This window comes from Antechinus flavipes, chromosome 1, assembly GCF_016432865.1.
Source record: "Antechinus flavipes isolate AdamAnt ecotype Samford, QLD, Australia chromosome 1, AdamAnt_v2, whole genome shotgun sequence".
NCBI classification, from domain to species: Eukaryota; Metazoa; Chordata; class Mammalia; order Dasyuromorphia; family Dasyuridae; genus Antechinus; species Antechinus flavipes.
Genome location: NC_067398.1, coordinates 456,401,804 through 456,421,124, shown reverse-complemented (window position 1 = coordinate 456,421,124; position 19,321 = coordinate 456,401,804). Strand labels below are relative to the sequence as shown.

At 35.7% G+C, this 19,321-nt stretch overlaps 1 protein-coding gene across 5 annotated transcripts in view; it reads left to right on the top strand.

The window, feature by feature from the left end:
* Window positions 1-19,321, top strand: part of DNAJC5B (DnaJ heat shock protein family (Hsp40) member C5 beta) — a 107,068-nt gene that overhangs the window by 51,470 nt on the left and 36,277 nt on the right. For 3 of the 5 annotated variants that reach the window (XM_051970117.1, XM_051970118.1, XM_051970116.1), the window contains one exon: window positions 9,317-9,444. In XM_051970117.1, coding sequence (XP_051826077.1) covers window positions 9,338-9,444 — 107 coding nt within the window. In that variant the 5' untranslated portion in view covers window positions 9,317-9,337. Of the gene's footprint in view, window positions 1-326; window positions 456-6,325; window positions 6,425-9,316; window positions 9,445-19,321 lie in introns of those variants that run through there. The other 2 variants (XM_051970119.1, XM_051970120.1) reach the window with 2 other exon arrangements.

Sequence of the window (19,321 nt, the reverse complement as noted above, 5' to 3'; positions counted from 1 at the left end):
TAGCAGAGTGAGGTCTGAGTTTAAGTTTTCTATTTCCAAAGCCTGGGCACCTGCAGAATCTATTTAAGTGTTTTGAAAAGAGGTTGAATGTATATTTTTAAATAAAAAACCCCTATTTTTCAAATATAAACAATATAAAATCCAGCATATTTTGGTGTTTGAACCAATGGAGAAAATCTGACCAACTCTATAATCACTAGCAGCAGAACTATGTAAAACAATGGTCTGAACATTCATGAACACTAGAAATAATATACAGTTTGGTGTCACTGGGTGTCCTGTAATAGCAACCATTATGGTCTTGCATGTTTTATTCAGACTCTTAGGTTTTCCAGAGGGATAACCAATTGGCTGCTAGGGTAACAAATGAAAAGTAACCTGATTCCACTGACCTGCTTAACCCTGCACAGGAAGGATGGAAAAGAGCAGCCATTTGTTTTGAAACTGAGCAACAGGTATGGAAAGTCTTTCTTCCATCATCCTTGTCCCACATTTCTTTGGCATAGTTATTTCCATACCAGCATAAAACTCAGCAATACTTGACGGCCTGGATTACCGGTTTAAGGTCCTCCATCAGTATTTAGGAACAGGTACTGTGGATCTCTGTTGACACCTTAGCATGTTTGTCTTTGCAATTTGTTTACCTGAGTGTATATGCAATTCTGGAAAAATTAAATGACTGCAGAGAAGATAGAAATAATACTGTTCTATGGTAAAGTAATTTTTTTTTAGCAAAAAATTAGCAGTTTTTATCTGATCTTAGTTGTGAGGTGCAATGTTATTTAAATGTGAGAATTTTGTTCATTAGAAAAGATGGAGACAGATGAAACCAAATGTGACTTTCTGTCCTGGGAAAGACTCCAAGAGTGAGGGGTCTTGGTTCTTCCAAGAGTAACTACATAAAGGGAAAAGTTAATTTAGTTTTTTTTAAAGGGAACTAGAAATGTTTTATTCATTATTTCTCCCCTCCCCCAACCTTTTTTTTTCTTTTTAAGTTGTGAAAGGAATCTGTCGTGAGAAACTGGGTTTGAGCCTTTTTATATTTCAGATAGATTGAAGAAATGGACTCTCTTGCTTTGTAAGAAAACTTTTGGTTTCTCCTTAAAGAAACATTAGGAAGATTTGTTATAATCATTAGGGCTTTTGAAGTGACAACTCTTTTACTATCCAGAGCTTAAAAATTATGATTTAAGCAGAAGCAGCTAACTCTCAGGGCACTCTGCCTTTTTCCAATTATATTACCCTCTAGAGACAGACTGGTGTGATCTGGTTTGGAAGTGAGCGTTAACATCAACAATTATATCATCAAGGCATAGAATTCATTAATAGCATGGCAACACAGATGGCAAATTATTTAAAAGAAGACCTTAAGTATTTCAAAGTGGCTTTTATGGATGTTTCCATTAAACAAAATTGTGTTCCATTATAGGAAGAGGTGATTTTGCATTACGACATTTTATTTTGGCTAGATGGCTTCTGGATAACTGATGATGAATAAATGATAAAGGTTTTAATTTTGCATTGGATTGCTAGGATTAGACAGACCAAAAAGAAAGAATTCATGAAAAATACATTTTACTTAAGGAATTAAAAATGAGTATGATTACATTTTTAGTTCAATAGACATCCATCCAGGTATGGTTTTTGTGGATTCTTTCAACTATGATTGAATAGTACCTGTGTCCTCACAGAGATGCTATTCCTCTCTCCTATAACTTAATGAAACAACTATAGCATTCTAATGTATTACTCTATTGAATCTGAATAAAATGTAATCTAAATCAATAATAGATGAAGGGTCTGGTTTCCAGTGCAGCACCAAGGAGACAGAAGATAGCAGACATTTAACTTTATTCAACTCACAAGACAGCCCTTTAGTTTTTAAATATGTCTTTCCTTGGAGATAACTCATTGCTTATCTCACTATTCCCTCTCAGTTGTATTCCTCTTTGGAGAACTAATCTGAATAAAAAGAAATATATTTTAGGAACCAGAGCAAAAAAAAAAAACCCCTGAGATATGAGCAGCAAACAGAATTTCTAATGACTCTAAGATAATTCAGGTTTTCAGCCCGTCTGCAGGTCAAGAAGCATTTATTAAGTGACTACTATAAACCAAATCTTTGCCACTCACTGGAGATCTAAAGAAAGACAAAAGGCACTCCTATTCTCAAAGTGCTCACAGTCTAATGGAGGAGACAACATACAAACAGCTACATACAAACAAACTATATCCAAGACAAGTTGGAAATAATCAAGGCTTCCAACTGAAGGTAGGATGTATTAAGTAGGTCTTGAAGGATGCCTTGGAAGCCAAGAGAAACAATGAAGAGGGAGAGCAATCCCAGAATGGGGGATAGCTAGAAAAAATGCCCAGAAAATGGAGTATATTATTTAAAGAACAACAAGGAAGCCAGTGTCCATTGGATCAAAAAATACCATGGGAAAGGAGGAGTAAGGAATAAAGAGGATATAGGGATAGGGAGGCAGATTGTGTTTTATATTTGATAAGGAGCCACTGCAGTTTATTGAATGGGAGAGGAGGGATGACATGGTCTGATTTATACTTAAAGAAGTGTAATAACAGATGGACAGATACTTTAATGGCTCCCTGAATTCATTGGTATAGTTACTCTGTCCACTGACACAGATTGAAATACTTCCATATCTACTTGTTCTTTGTGATTCTTGCCCATGTTTTTCCATAGATCTTCCAAAAAGATTTCCTGTAGAAGAGTTATCCAATGTACCAATCTGTCATTATCTATCTATCTATCTATCTATATTAGGAACTCAGGATTACTGTTAGAAATAAACACTATAAAACAACAATTAATTTCTAAGTTCAGTTTAGCAGAACTGCCTCATCATCTAAGATGGTTTTAAAATGAAGAAAAAGCTTTAGGAATTGAAGAAAAAAAGGAACTAGCTGCTTAGTGTATCTCTCTGAAGATGAAAATGTACACAAATCAATAGCATATTAATTAGAATATTAGTAGCTCAGCATTATCAATATAATTAAATAGTATCTGAGAAATTAGAACAGCCCTACTTTCCCCAGAATCAATAGGATTAGTGTATCATAAAGAAAGAGTCAGTGTGTATTTATGTAGGGAAGGACATTTCCACACAGGACAGATATATAGGAACTATTCTGCCACATCAATGGTTCAAAGCCCCAAGCAAAAGGAGGGTCAAGCTAAGGAATAGAAAGAAACCAGAGAAACTCTAATGTGCTATTCTCCATGATTAATCCATATTCCAGTAGGAGATGGGAAGGTAGTAAGATTCTATTAATCAGTGTTCAGTTAACTAATGCCCTTGTTATCTAGTAGCCACTTGGCTTGCAAAAACTAGGAAGACCAGAGAGAATCATATAGATGCTATGATATTTTCATCTCTTTTCAGCCACAAAGAAGAGAATAGAACTGTGTGATTATTTCTTTAGTATCTTACCTGATTCTATGGCCCATTCTTGATGATTAATTTTTTGTGGAGCATATTTAGGAATTCATCCCTTTTTTTCTTCATTCAGCTGTCTTTGGATTATCAATAGTAGCGCCAAAATAGGAAGGATGTGTGTGGAAAGACTTATGTATGATCATATTAAAAATAATTTTAGTATCTCTGATTATTTTCTGATACCATTCCTCTATCATTCAACAACTGATAAAAAAAATTCCTTCTTAATTCTAAACTGGTTCAAATAATGCTTTTTTGATTTTTGCTACAGAATGGTTTGTATAGCATTTTACTTTGGATCAACAAAATAGGATCCTAAAAAAATTAGTGTAGGGGTGAGTGGTGGGACAGTTTCAGTCAACTCATCTTCACAATAATCTGAGCTCAGAATTTACGCCTGGAATATGGAGCACAAACCAACATAATAGTTGCAAAGTACAAGATGGGTGAAACCAGACTAATAGCAATTCATATAAAAGACATTCAAATACAAATATAAAAGAGATAATATGGTTTTTAGTCCTTGGTACTAACTTAGCATCATGTGATCTTGTTGGAATCATTTAATCTTCTCTGAGACTTAGCTTTCTAAAATATACAAAGTAGAAAATAGTATTTTATTTTTCCTAATCCAGATAAATAGATTTTGATGTTTATTTTTGTAAAACTTTATGTTCCAAATTTTTTCCCTCCCTCTCTTATCTCCCCTCTCCTTAAAACAACAAGCAAACTGATAAAGGTTATACATGTACAATCCTATTAAATATATTTTCATATTTGTCATGTTGTGCAAAAAAAAAAAAAAGACCAAAAGAAAAAAAAAAAAGAGAAATAAATAACAAACAAAAGCAAAAATACTATGCTTTGATTCACATTCAATCTACATAGTTCTCTCTCTCTGAAAGTGGATGGCATTTATCAAGTCTGCTGGAATTGTCTTAAATCAGCATATTGTTAAGAAGGGCTAAGTCTATCATATCTAATCATCACATAAACTTGTTCTCCTAGTTTTGCTCACTTCACCAGCATCAGTTCATATAAACCTTTCCAGACTTCTGGAATCAGCCTGCTCATCATTTCTTATGGAATAATAATAATTCAGTATATTCATATACCATAACTTATTCAGACATTACACATTCAAGGAAAATAATATTTGAACTACAAATCCCGTAAAGTAGTTAAAAAAACTTTAAAAAATGTAAAGTGACATATAATCATGTAATATCTATATACCATTAGTAACTATTAGGAGGTTAATCAATCAAAAACTTATTTCAAGCCAATATTGTGATAAATTCTTTTAAAAAGCTAACAATTTTTAAATGCATTTAGATAAAGCATTCAAATTAAGGTTAGTCCCACTCAATCTGGTGTATGGTCAGACTAGAGTATTGTATTAATTCAGGGTGCCACATTTTTTTTAAAAAATTGATAAATTGGAATACCTCAAAATAAGGTCCAGAAACTATCATTCTTATAAGGAACAATTCTGTTACTATTTATATAACCTTAGACAAAGTGGATGCCTTCTCTGAGACTTGGTTTCCTCATTTGAAAAATTTAGAATTTGACTTGGATGACCTCTAAGGTCCCTTTCAGGGCAGTAGATAGAGTAATAGGCCTGGACTCAGGAAGAGTCTTACTACTGAGTTCAAATCTGGTTTCAGACACATAGTAACTCTGTGATCCAGGACAAATCACTTAATCCTGTTTGCTTCAGTTTCTTCATCTGTAAAATGATCTGGAGAAGGAAATGGCAATTTCTTTGCCAAAGAAACCCCAAATGGGATCACAAAGCATCAAACATGACTAAAATGACTGAACAATACACATTCTGATAATACTTCAAATATCTGAATACAGGTCTCATATCAAATAATCCCTAGTTATTTCTACTCTACTTTAATTTCACAGAAACATAGCAAGTTAGAGTTGAAAGACACCTTGTTACTGTTGTGCAGTCATGTCAGATGCTTTGTGGTCTCATATGGGATTTTCTTGACAAATAACAGCAATAGTTAACTGGATATAAAATAACTCATTTTACAGATGAGGAAACTGAGGCACACAGGATTAAGTGACTTGCCTAGAGTCACACAGTTAATGTCTGAGGCCAGATTGAAAATAGTAAACATCCCAAAAATGTGAAAATACTAGGCTTCAACCTACATTCTCTCTGGAGGTGGATGGCATTTTCCATCCCAGATCTTTTGAAATTGTTTTGAATCATTGTAATACTGACAAGAGCTAAGCTATCACAATTGATCATCACATAATCTTGTTACTGTGTACAATGTTTTCCTAGTTCGACTCATTTCACTCCAGCATCAGTTCATTAAGTCTCCCAGGTTCAGGAAGATGAGTTCTCCTGACTTCACTCTCTCTACTGTTTACCTAGCTGTCCCATTATCAGAGTAATGGAACTTAAAAGATGAACTAGACTGTGGAGATCATTGTGTTCAACTTCATTTTACAGATGAGGAAGAAGAGACCTAATATCATGTTCAAAGGACTAGTTATGTTTATTATTATTCCAAAAGGCAAAACTAGCACCATGAACCACCAATTCCTTAAATACCTACTAGATGCAAAATATTTTGATTGAAGAGCTTAGAAAACTGGCACAGGTCCTTCCCTAATGGAGCTTACAATCTAATAGATTTTTGTTTCAACATAAGAAGTTGCCTGCAATTATATTTATCCAGCAGTGGAATGAAATGTCTTGATGAGCTCCCTGTCACTGGAAGTCTCTCGGAGTCAGGATGATTCCCCCCCCAAACAAGGCTGTTGTAGAGGGGACCCCTGACCTCTGAGGGACCCTTCCATCTCTAAGTTTTCTGATTCTGTATTCCTAGGACTAGAACCTCATTGTAAAGAACAGGAAAACGGAGGCAGAAAGAAAAGAAGTTAAACAGCTTATCCTGAGCTCACAAGGGGAATCCTGAAGACATGGAGGCACGGTAACATTGCTGTGGCTGTAATTAGCCATGGTGTCCAGTGGCTTGGGGGAGCCCCAATATTTGTATGACCTTAAGATACTGAAACATAATATAGCAAGAAAGAGCTCAGGAACTAAAAATCAAAGAACCTGAGATTGAATCTTAGCTCCATTAATTCCTACTTGTGTAGCAATGGGTAAAATCACAAATTCTCTGAGACTCAGTTTGTAATGTTAACAGTTCAAACATTTTTTTCAATTATACCCAATTCTTCATGACACCCTCCCTCCCAGAGTGATTTGCCATTTCCTTTTCCTGCTGACTTTAGAGCTGAGGAAACCAAGGCAACAAGGGTAAGTGATTTGTGTGGGGTCAAACATCTAGGAAACATCTGAGGTTGAATTTTGAACTCAGTTCTTCCTGACTCTAGGCCCAGCACTCTACCCACTGAGCCTTATTTTACTCATCTGTAAAATGAAGGGAGGTAGACTAGATCTGAGTTTCTTAATTGAGGTCTATGAACTTAATTTTTAAAAAAACTTTGGTACTGTAAAACAATATAATTAGTTGGGGCAGCTAGGTGGGGCAGTGGATAGAATACCAGCTCTGAAGTCAGTTCAAATTTGGTCTCATACACTTAACACTTCCTAGCTGTGTGACCCTGGGCAAGTCACTTAACCCCAATTGAAAAAACAAAAAACAATATAATTGGTTTCCTTTGTGAGTCTATTTTATATATTTAAAAACATTCTTCTGAGAAAGGAACCATACATAGGCTTCAGCAGACTGCCATGAATAAGAAAAAGATAAGAGTCTCTAGACTAGAAAATCTGAGATCTCTTCCAGTTTTAAATCCTTAATTCAGAAGTCTTCTTTCCTGGATCCTCAGAGAAATCCTTGGTTTTCCATTGCAGGATCTCAGATGCCCCAAGATGACTATTGCCTGCACACCAGGGAACTCCATAGCTCCAGCATCTGCTGAAGCTGCTGGGGCTCATTAAAGATAGAGTTGTTGATATTAAAACTCCTTATGTAGTGGAAAGAGCCCTTTTTTTTCAAAGGACCTGTGTCTGAATCTTAGCTCTGCTAATTCCTACGTATGTGGCACTGGGCAAAATTATGTAAACTGTCTGAGATGCAGTTTACTGGAGAGCCCTGGGAACTGCAGTGGGAACAGGGATAGAGGGTGAAAATGGGAACATAGGCATTTTTGTTCCTAAAACAGCATGGTGCAGCCAGTAAGAGCCCTGGACTTGCAGTCCAAGAAACCTGGTTTTGAATACTGCCTCAAATGACCTGAGAACATGTTGGGGCCTCAGTTTCCTCATTTGTAAAATGGAAGGGTTGGACTTGATAGCTTCCCCTCCAGCTCCCAGGAGAATGGAGTAACAGCTCCAGTGCCCCAATCCCAGGGCTATGAGAAAAGGATGGACCCAAGGCTCCTCTAGCCAACAGGGAGGGGTTGGCTCTCAAAGGTGCAATTGAGATGGCAACCTCCAACATGCCTAAGACTGTATCGCAGGTTTGTCTTCAAATCCTCCCAAAAAATTGGTAGGAAGGGCCCTTCCTCATGGCAAGAATCCCCAGATAGCCAGGGTTCCCCCCTTCCTCTACCCTGTTCCCCAGGGATCACAAGCATCAAGCATTGAGATCCTCACCAGATACCCAAAATCAAAGTTGCACAGCAAGGTTGTCAGCACCTCCCCTGCCAGAATCTGGTCTCACCTGATATCTGTAATCCCAGAAAAGCTGTTCTGGTATCCCACCCCCAAGAGGGCTCTGCTTCCATTCTCCTTTCTGTGCCTTCCAAGGTCATTCCTCTCTGTCATTTCTTCACCTGGCAGAGCTGGCTTAGAGTAGCATCAAGAAGCACTAGGTTCAAATCCTATCTCAGAAAGTTACTATTGTGTGACCTCTGAGGCAATCACTTCTCTGGCCCTCAGCTTCCTCATCTGTAAAATGGAGAAGGGAGTGGGGAGATGGACTCAGCTTGAAATTCCATGTGCAACTTGGGCAAGTATTGTAATTATAATCCATGCATGGGACAAGGGGGCAAAAGCTTGCCTTCAGTAGGGAGGGGACAGAGAAAAAATTTGGATAAGATTTGGAAGGAGACAGAAATTCCCGGTATCCCCAGAATAAATCACAAAGAGGCAGGATGTAAAGGGCAGTGCAAAGTGGTGAAGAAGTTCACTGCTAACTTGTCATTTCTATTTTAACTAACTTCTAGCTAGCTCTCTGTCATTTTATACTGCTGACTACTATAAGTGCTATCCTATTAAATATATGAATTAAATATTCACCTTCTAAATTCAGCAACCTGGGGCAAAGCTTCAGTCACCCTAATGTAGTTATGGCTATGATGTTCAGATTACAAACCTCTAGAGAAAATCTGACCTGGCTCCCTAGTGGGTCTCTACTAAATGATATTTTCTCTCCTTGTTATCTAAGGAAGAATAGATTTTTTTTTAAGTGATCCCTTTATTAATGACTACATCTCTAAAGCCACAGACAAAATAAGGTAGAGGATTAATTAACACCTGATTAATTTGGAGTTGTCTCAATGTCCAGTAAAAACAAATTTGGAACAACAACAATGAATCTACTTTTACCTAATTTATTAGGAATGACTTTTTATAATCTGTGCTCACTAGGCCTTTATTTGCACATATGGAGTCTCTTACTTTATCTATATGCAGTCTCAGGCTGATGAAATTTGCAGAGCCACATGTTTCATTTAATGCACTGTTTCAAGGTTCCCGCCAGCCTTTTTGGCCAACTGCTTTGCAACTGGCACACAAAATCCATTCCAAGGGATTTTGCAAAGGGATTTTAAAAAACCAAACATCCCTGTTCAGAACATAGAATCTGGTGTGTGTAACTCTTGTGGTTATTTTTTCTCCGGTTTTGCAGTCTGGGCAATACACAAGTCAGATGGCTGACCAAAGACAGCGGACTTTGTCGACATCTGGAGAAGCTTTATATGAAATTCTTGGTCTACAGAAGGGGGCATCACAAGAAGAAATTAAGAAAACCTACAGGTACAGATGAGGTGCAGTGATGGCATTTCCTATGGGGCTAGTGACTCCTATTTTGTGATTGATTTGGTGCCACTGATGAAAAAAAATGCATCTCCAGCCAATACCAGATCATTTGAATTTAGGACCTCATGACTTATCTGTTCTAAGACATTTGGCAACATAGGTCTTGGAGATTGAACATAAACTCCTTAAGAGTAGGACCGTTTATTTCATTTTATTAATATTTGCATCCTTAGGATCTAGTAGAATATCTGCTGCTCTGGGCATTTAATGAAGTACTCCTTGATTGACTGATTGATTGATTCAGAAGAACTGGCCTCATACTGGAATTCTGTTATAATCTCAAGTTTAGAGGACAATGATAATAATATAGGTATCTTAAATTTTCAGTATAACAATGAAACAAAAAGACTCTATGGTATGCTGGGGAATCATGATTTGATCTGTTGCATATGGCAGAGGAAGGCACAGAACCGATAGAAGGCCTTGTTTGACATTGTGAGCTGAGAACAAAATATTCCTGAATAAAAGTAATTTAGGAAGAATTTGTTAAGTCACCCAATGGAGAGGAGAGCTGAAATAGGTGCTTGTTGTACCCAAATCAAGTTGCATATTATATAGCATACCATAAAGGAGAAAAGAAAGTAGCTGATTGGTTAAAACATAATAAGTTTTCCAAATAAGGCACTTAGGTTGATTAAACTTCACAAGTTAATTTAAAATGTACTTCTCAAAAAACCAAAATTTAGTGAACTTTCCAAACATCAATCTTTGGATTTGTTGAAGTTTTCTGGGGTAATTATGAACCGGGGCCCAGTTAAGCATTGTTACCTAAGCAATACGTATATGGTTTCTTGTCATGCAAAGTTAGAGTCAAACAATGAAATAGTTAACAATCTTTCCTGTACTTAATAATTTAATCTAAGAATTGGTAATTAATAATTTTTACCTATATCTTATAGCAGAGCTCTTCTTAAGCTTTAAAAGCTCTATCTTCTCTATCTGCCTGGTTTTCTTGTTAGTTCTATCCTAAGCAAAGAATGCAATATGCTGTGTTTGGGAGCTCTAGGACTCAATTCTATATTGAGGAAGAAGCAATGGAGTCAGGGTCACAAGACCCAAGTTCAAGGTCTCTTTGTGTGACTCTTGTAAACTTTGTGAAAATGGGACAAGCCCTTCCTCTATAAAGAAGGGTTCACTCTCATGTTCTTTCTAGCACCAACATTTTATTTTTCTCTTAAATACTTATTAGAAAGGTTATTTTCAAATTAAAACAATTCATGCTTATTATTAAATGTTGTAAAGCATTTTAAAACATTTTCAGTTTTTTTGTTTTTTAAATGAACTTGATGATGTCTAAGGTACCTAACAATTCTGTGATGGTGTTAATTTCTTTCTTCCAGTCAGAAAGAACTTTCTCTACAACTCTCATGTTGGCAGTTACTGATTTATTTACCAAGTAACAATTCAGTATTTGATTCACATTAATTACTTTATCCTAATTTTAAATTTATTTTTCTTCAGTTTATTTAAAAGGAGGGACCTAAAGTAAATAACAAAGAATCTAGTCTGTTTAGCTAAAGGAGATCTAGGAAGCTTCATTTCTGAGGGGAAAAGTCTGTCTACTGTTAAAAAATAATTCTTGCAGTATGGTTCTGCTGACCTGCTGTGTGGGCATAAGCGAGGAACTTAGCCCATTTATATCTTGCTTTCTCCACTTCTAAGAAAGAAGGATCATAGTGCAATAGTTGGAATGGACCTAAAAAAGCCATCTGTTCTGGCCCCATTTTATAGCAGAGAAAACTGAAACAAACAGGAAAATTAAATGAGTTACTGAAGGCTGCACAGAGAGTGAGATGTAGAATTAGACTTGGAACCCAGGACCTTTTGACTCTCAAACCAGTATTCTTTCCACTACACCATATTGCCTTAAATAGGAAATTCTACCTTCCAGGCGATTTTTATATGTCTTAAAAGGAAGGAACAATCTGTTGATTTGGTCTGACCAATTCAAAGGGGAAAATAAACAAACAAAAAACTTTTATCTTAGCCAAAAGGCCAAAAAACCAATGAATTAGGCTGTAACCATATGGGATAAATGACTCAAACAAGAAACCAACATATAATACAATTTAGAAACTCCTTCCAAAGAGGCTCTGGTCTAAATTGCATGTTTCAGCCCACCATCACAAATGGTGCAAACTGAGATTTCCACTGTGATATGGAAGTGCCAATTTGGTTATAGAAAATTCTGTTATGATAGCAATGATGGTCCAAATGACAAGGGATTTTCATCTCCTGTTCCACGTGGGTGTCTAATGTAGACAAAACTTTTGTGTCTTTGTGTTTTGCTACATTTTTCCAAAGCAAATATTCCCTTAAGCTGCAAGAAGAGGGTGAACAGAGAGGGAAGTATTGTTATCTCTCTGATATGGATCTCCTATCTTGACTCATTAAAAATGACTCCCAAATCCCTGGTTTTGCCCACCCTTCCATATCAACAAATCACTCCTACCCAAAGGAGCAACATTATGTAGGTGACAATGCTTCAACAACAGCCCCCATCTTGCTTCAAACAGCAAATACTTCTATCGAACAATATCTTTTAAAAATCTATCTTGTTCAAGTGAATGTGACTTATAATAGCTTTTCTTACTGTTTTTTAATCAAAAAATTATGGATCATTTCCTAATTAAGGTTCTAATTGTGCTGGGTTGTTTACAAGTTTTATTAATTATAATATAAAGCCTTTTCATGTAATTCACATCTTGCTATTAATTTTGTTTTAATATCACACAAATATTATTTTTTCCACTGATTGGGATAATAGTATGCTGCCAAAGGCATTCACATCTGCCTAAGTGACACATTTGTATTCTATCAAGTATTCATAATGTATGAGGGGGTTGAAAAATCCACTGAGAATATCAGTCTTACATTCAGGGATCTGGATTGAAGCAGTTGCAATATAGTAAAATTAAATGTCAGGCAAATAGAATAGAACTGCCAACTGTTTGATCCATAGATTATCCCTTACAACTCTGTTTGGGCTTCTGAAAAGTAGAAAATGGAGAAGTAGAAGAAATTCAAAAGGAGATTCAGATTTCTAACTGAAAGAAGTTTGTTGTAGTAGAAAGGATCCATATATTGGATGTTCCTGTCCAAATCTAAATTCTACAATTCTTTATATCTCATAATCCCTCTTTGATATACTTTTAAGATAAAGTTTTATGGGAAGTCTGAAATGTTTTTTAGGTAATATCGCATGTGTTTTATTCTCTGAAAGACTGTTATGTCCTTGAATCCAAATATTCTAGTTTTCCCTACTTTAAGAAATTATTCCATAGGTCTTTTACTTTTCCCTCAACTTCTAAAGGCCTTTTCTCCATAAACTGTTTTCAGAGAGCTAGAAAATGGTTTGTCTATTCTTTCTTCAGGAAATTTACCTACCTAGAGAACGATGTCACCACCCTTTATTATAGGGAGCTAGCCTATCTACTCAAGAAATTCTTACAGGCCCATAGAATTGGAGGGAAAGGTAATATTAGATGTTATCAGTTTACAGATGATGAAACTAAAGCACAGAAATACCAAGATCACACAGCTGGTAAAGAACCTGATCTAGAATTCAAACTCAAACCTTCCTATTGTCAAAGAATCTTCTAGGGGAGTAAAAACTCTTCTGTTCCACCTCACCTAAAACAAGATTAAATTGATGAGCCATCTAATGCACATGGATCTCTTCCCTTCCCACAGATGGTTTAGCTTATAGACATGAACATATCAAGCTTGTAATGCATCAGTTCTTGGGGCATTATTTTAAAGGTCTGCCTGCTTGTCTCCACAAAAGAGAACAAAGGGATAATAAAAAGAATGAGAGAATGTTTTTAAAGCGCTTTGAGCCTTTATGTGGATGAAAGGCACAAGACACCTATAATATAATGAAAGGATTTGTATAATATTACCATGATCTCTTGTGGTTTTGCAACATTGCAAATGCAGTAAGGCTGCATTTGCACTCAATGTCATGTGCTTTCTGATGGTTGGGTAGTTCATAGTCTAGAAGACTTAATTATGAAATAAATTCCTCATCTATATTTCCAAGACTCAAGTCCATTGTTAATATGATCCCCAATATCTCATTATTAGCATCATCTCATTTAATCTTCTTAACAGTGGAATTAGTTGGAAGTGATGTGATATATGGGGACACAGAAATTCCTTTAAGTCTCTCTGATTGAAATTCTTCACTTGACACTTGATAGTTTAAGACTTTATCAAATAGCAATTCATTTTGGTTAATGAATCTTAATGTACAAATATTTCATAAGACAAACACCCCTGAGAGAATGAAGGCCCACTAGTCATTCACACTTTTTACTTGGTTTAACTAGATTGTTCTTCTATAATTATTGAGTTGAAATTTATGGTTCAGATCTTTGATTGGTGAGACAATAGAAGAGAGAAAAGTTATGTTGGCTCCTGAGACACCCTGAAGGAGAGGAAAAGCCTAGAAGATAGAATGTTAAAATGAGAGACTTTGGGCACACCAGGTGTCCAGGAGGTTGGGGGACAGAAAGCACAGTGGATGAGAAAAGAACAAGAAAAGGAAAGTGGGAAAGCACCAAAGATAATTTTACTTATGTCTCAATTTTGTTTAGCCCCTTTCCCTGTCATATTGAGACAAAAACTAAAGCACCAAAGAATTGTGACTTGATTGCTTTTAATTTTCAACATGCCTTTGAGCTAATCACAGTGATTAGATAGTACAATGCATACAAAATTTGGAATTCATTTTATTTATGTGATTAATATTCAAACATATGACTTGATTCAGGATAAGAAGTTGATCTGATTCCACATTTTCCTTAGTAACCTGAATTTGGTAAATATTCTTGGCCAAGCTAGTATCAGCTGGCAAGTCTTTAGGCAATATATGGATCACCGGACTGACTGCATTTGATTAAATGGTTATTATACTTGTTAAATGACAGGACATATGGAGAGGAATGCTGTGCTTTCATTCCAAAGTTAGTAAGTTGTTAATATATACCACCTGCTGCTACCTAATTATAGCCGAAGCTGGTTAGGCAGATCTGAATACCTAGCAGTCACTAGGTTTGTCCCAGTTTCTCTAAGAAAGAATCTGAGTACCTAGCAATCACTAGATTTGTCCTAGTTTCTCTAAGAATATCACAATTTCAAAGCAAAAATCTTGTTTCCAATCTCTTGCTGGGTTGTACATAGTGATAGGGCAATGATGATACCCCTTTGCTACTGTTTAGTCCAAGACAGTTCAGGATATTCAGTGAATGGCAAGAAAAACTGCATTATTTTTCAAGAATCTGGGATTTTCTCTGTATAGGTATCTTGTCTATCTTTTCCTGTCCCTCCTCCCTTTCAGTTTCTTTTGCATGTAAGACCACAGTTCTTAAGCAGGAAAAGTCCTCTCAAACAATCTAATCCAATTCTCTCATTATACAGATAAGACAAGTGAGGCTCAAGGAGCCAAGGTAATTAGTGTCAGAGGCAGGATTTTAACCCAGATCTGATAACTAAAAGCAAGGCTTTTTCCCCTTTTGACTCATGGTCTCCCATATCACTCTAAGCTTATTGTTTCTTAGGAAATATTGTATAAGGGGACCAAGGGAGAATCTTTATTTCATTTTTACTTGAGATAATGACATAATGTTATGATGTATGACATAATGTTAGGACCTTTGATGTTGGTCCTGGGTAAGCTAGGAGGTAAGCCTGTCTGCTGCTCTTCCCATAGAAAGGATGGTTTGAAATGCTACTTGACTTTAAGCCCTTTTACCTCACCAGGTTTCATCTATAAAATAAAGGGATTCAATTAGGTCAGCATAGGATAGTAGATAGAAAAATGGATTTAGAAACAGAAGACCAGCGTTCAAATTCTGCTTCTATTACCAGGAGAATCTTGAAGCAAGTCACTTTCCTTTCCTGGATCCTAGTTTCCTCATTTGTAAAGCTCCTTTCCTGTTCTAAATCTTGGCCCTTTCCTGTCTGGTATCAGGATATTGAAAAGGTGTATAGAGAGTTACCTTGCTTTATGAGGCTAATTTTTTTCCATTAAAAATTTTTTAAATTGTGATTTATTTTTTATTGTTTTTAATTTTTAATAGTTTTTTTTATTTTTCCAAATTCAAGCAAAAATAGTTTCAAAATTCACCTTTGCAAAATCTTGTTTTTTAAATTTTTCTCCTTCACCCTTCCCCGCCTTCCCTAAATACCAAGCAATTTGATAATAGGTTAACCTATATCATGTTCAATTCTTCTAAGGATATTTCCATATTCATCATGCTGTGCAAGAAAAATCAGATCAATAGGGGGGGAAAATCCATGAGAAAGAAAAAGCAAGCAAAAAAAGACCCCCCCCAAAAATGGTGAAAATACTATTCTGCTTCCCTTTTTTATCTAAAGCAGCAAGTGTAGTTTTCTAAGGTTTCAAACTCATTTCATCACTCTTTACTGTTTCATGTTGAATTTTCTGGAAACAACAAAACAAAACTTCTCTGAAGTGCCTCCAAACCATGCAAAGTGAAGAAAATTCTGCTTCCATCCTGAGCAGGAAGAAATTCAATTACCACAATACCTTCCCTCCCCTGCCCCCAAATAAATGTAGTCTGAGGTGTTTTTATCCATATTTATCAGTCATTACAGGTAAAGACAGAGGCTGTTCATGAATAAAATAGAAGTGTCAGAAGGACTGATATCCAGTGGGAAAAGGGTAAATATTTGCAAGATCAAATGATGACTCAAACTCAGAGATTAATTTTAATTCATCCTTTATCAAGCACTAATTTGTTTCCTGAATCTTAAATATTCCTATTAAGAAAGGAAGGATGATACGACATGCTCATTCCTGTTGAGTTCAAGTCCTTGATTCTGTCAATGCCTCTCTCATACCTTTTTATCAGTTAAGCACAGTTATGATTTATAGCATATATATATCATTGTAAGATTATAGCATATATACATATTCAATGATTTTTTTTATATTTATTCATTCAAATTATATTTATTTAACCCCTACTATGTCTGTCACACACACACACATGCATGCATATATCCCTCAATAAACTTCAAAGGTTCCCTATTACCTTCAAGAGCAAAAATAAAATTCTATTTTTGGTTTTTAAAGTTTCTTACAACCTATCTTTTCTCTAACTTTTCCAGGTTCCTTATACTTTACTTTCTTCTACAATTCACTGGTCTTCTTGCAGTTTCCCAAACACACATGGCTTCTGACTCCAATACTGGCTGTTCCTATTTCTAGAATACTCCTCTTCTTCCCCCTCTGCCTCTTGGGTTTCTCCCTTAAGATTTAATTCAAATTCCACTCTTTCCAAAAAGACCTACTCCATTTTCCCACATCGTCCATGACTAGTATGTTTCCTGTGAGACTATATTCTAATTGCCACATATGTATCTTGTATGCATGTCTTCCCTCTTGCCAGAGTTTTGCTGTCGGGGCTGGATGATCACTTGTCCTTGACTTTGTAGGAAGGATTCTGTCTGGACAAGATAGGCTTTGAAGTCTTAATGAAGATTCTATAATTCTGACTCAAAGTTCAGAAGTCCAAGTTGGGCAAGACTAGGATATACTCACATTGTAAAGGCATGGGTCAAATTCAAATTACACACACACAACAACAACAGCAACAACAACGACAATAACAACAACAAAGAAATGGATCAGAATCCTAGAAACAATGTTTAAGGATCCCCAGTGTGAGGGACTTGCATCTACAAAATAGCATCCTGGGTAGGTGACTGTCACTTCTTTAGAGGATTTTAAGCATCCTTCTGTGTCTGGAAGAATAGAGGCTGGCAGATGTGGGTTACTCCATGTATAAAACAGAATTCTCTACTTGTTGGTAATTTTACTGGACAATGTATTAAGTCATCTTGGTCATAATTCTAATATAACTTCTAAGTTGCTTCTGCTAGCCATCAGTATAACTTGTATTCGTGGTTGTTATAGAAGTTATATATGTCCTGGTCAATTAATACTTGAATTAACATCTTTAGATACAGAATTGGAATTGAATCTATTAGATTATTAAAAAAACAAAACAAAACAAACAAAAAAAAAAACCTTGTTTGATTTGTAGCATTTTGAAACAAAATTTTAGTCAAAATATACATCGAATCAAACCAGCATGCCTTCTTAAGACTTTTTGACAGCTAGGTGATACAGTGAATAGAATACTTGACTACAAGTCCAGAAAACCTGAGTTCAAATCCTGCTTCAGACATTTATTAGTTGTGTGACTGAACAAATCTTTTAACTTCTTAGCCTGAGTTTCTTCATATTTAAAATAGGAATAATAATTAATGGCACATATTTCCAGATTTGTTGTGAGGATAAATGATAATTATATCTGTAGAGTGCTTTGCAGACCATATATTATATAAATGCAATTTATTATATCACTATAATTGTCATTGTTATTGTGATGAAATTTATTCCACATGTATATGTGTTTGTGTGTTTTATGTGGCAAAATAGCTCAGTCCATAATCTTAAAACCAAATGGTCATGATATATATGACATTAAGTATTGTTATATTCATATTTTGAAAGAATGGGGCTATGGATATTCCTTTCTTTGGTATATATTGTGGCTTCTCCAAGTTTCATGAGTTACCACAATTTAAAAAAAATAATTAATACATGGCCAACCAATCCTCTGGTGGTAAAGCCTCTCTATCCTTAGCAAGACTGGTCCTTACATAACAGGTACAGAATCTGCTATCAGCCCCATACTTGAAACATTTCACTTTTAAAACATACCAGATCTTGAATTCAGGCGGCATAGCACCTGAGAGCCCAGCAACACCTCCATATTACAGTAAAATAGCAGAACGGGGCCAAAAGCTGTCTCCTTAATCACACAGAGTGACACCTGATATGCATCACTTTATTCCTGAATGAAGCTTTATAGCTGGACAAATCCCCAGTAACACAGATTTTTAAGAGCAGCTAAAAGGCTTTGTTAAAGGATAGCTATGGTAGATCAGTGTCACAACTCATAAATCCCAATCATCCTCATGAACAAAAGAGATAAAAAAGACTTTGCTTGGTTTTAGAGAGGCAATGAGGAGACATTAAAAGGAGCCCAATTTCAGCTCGATACCAGGTACAAATTCCCTATCAATTAGACTTTGGATATATTCTATCTGAAAATGGAATAGGTCATCTTGTGAGGAAAAAAGGATCCCACTACTCAAAATGGGAAAACAAAATGTGAACATACTATAGAGAGGATTCATTTATAAGGTGTGGAAAAGATAGAACAGGCAACCTCTTCATGGTCTTTTCAACTCTAGGATTCCATCCCCCATTGAATTAAAATTATGTTTCTAATATTAAGTATAGCATCCATTATATTTCTACAAATAAATAATCTTCATTGGTTTGGGGAGTTTTACAACATATTTTTTGTTATATAATTAATTATATTTCATTGAAATATTAATGGGCATTTTAATGACGTAAATCATGCATTATGCTTCTATATGTCCATTTTTTCAGAGAACTTCATAGCTCCCTCTTATAATTCTATGGAATGCTGAATAAAACCTAGGATAGGACATTCCCAAAAGGAATAGTTGGTGACTATTGGTAAAAACTACTTGAAATCAATCTCCATCACTGGCATTTAAGATTTTCAAAATTTGGAATTGATTTTGTCTACACAAAGTCCACTTCAAAAGATCTTGACATGGAGTTGGTTCTGGCTTCTCAAAAGTTGTATATATAGAATATAAGGTTTGGCAGAATTCATCAGGCTGATGTTTTTAAACACAGTCCTGGCAGCAGCTTGTGTCTATTTTTGAGACAGTTAAG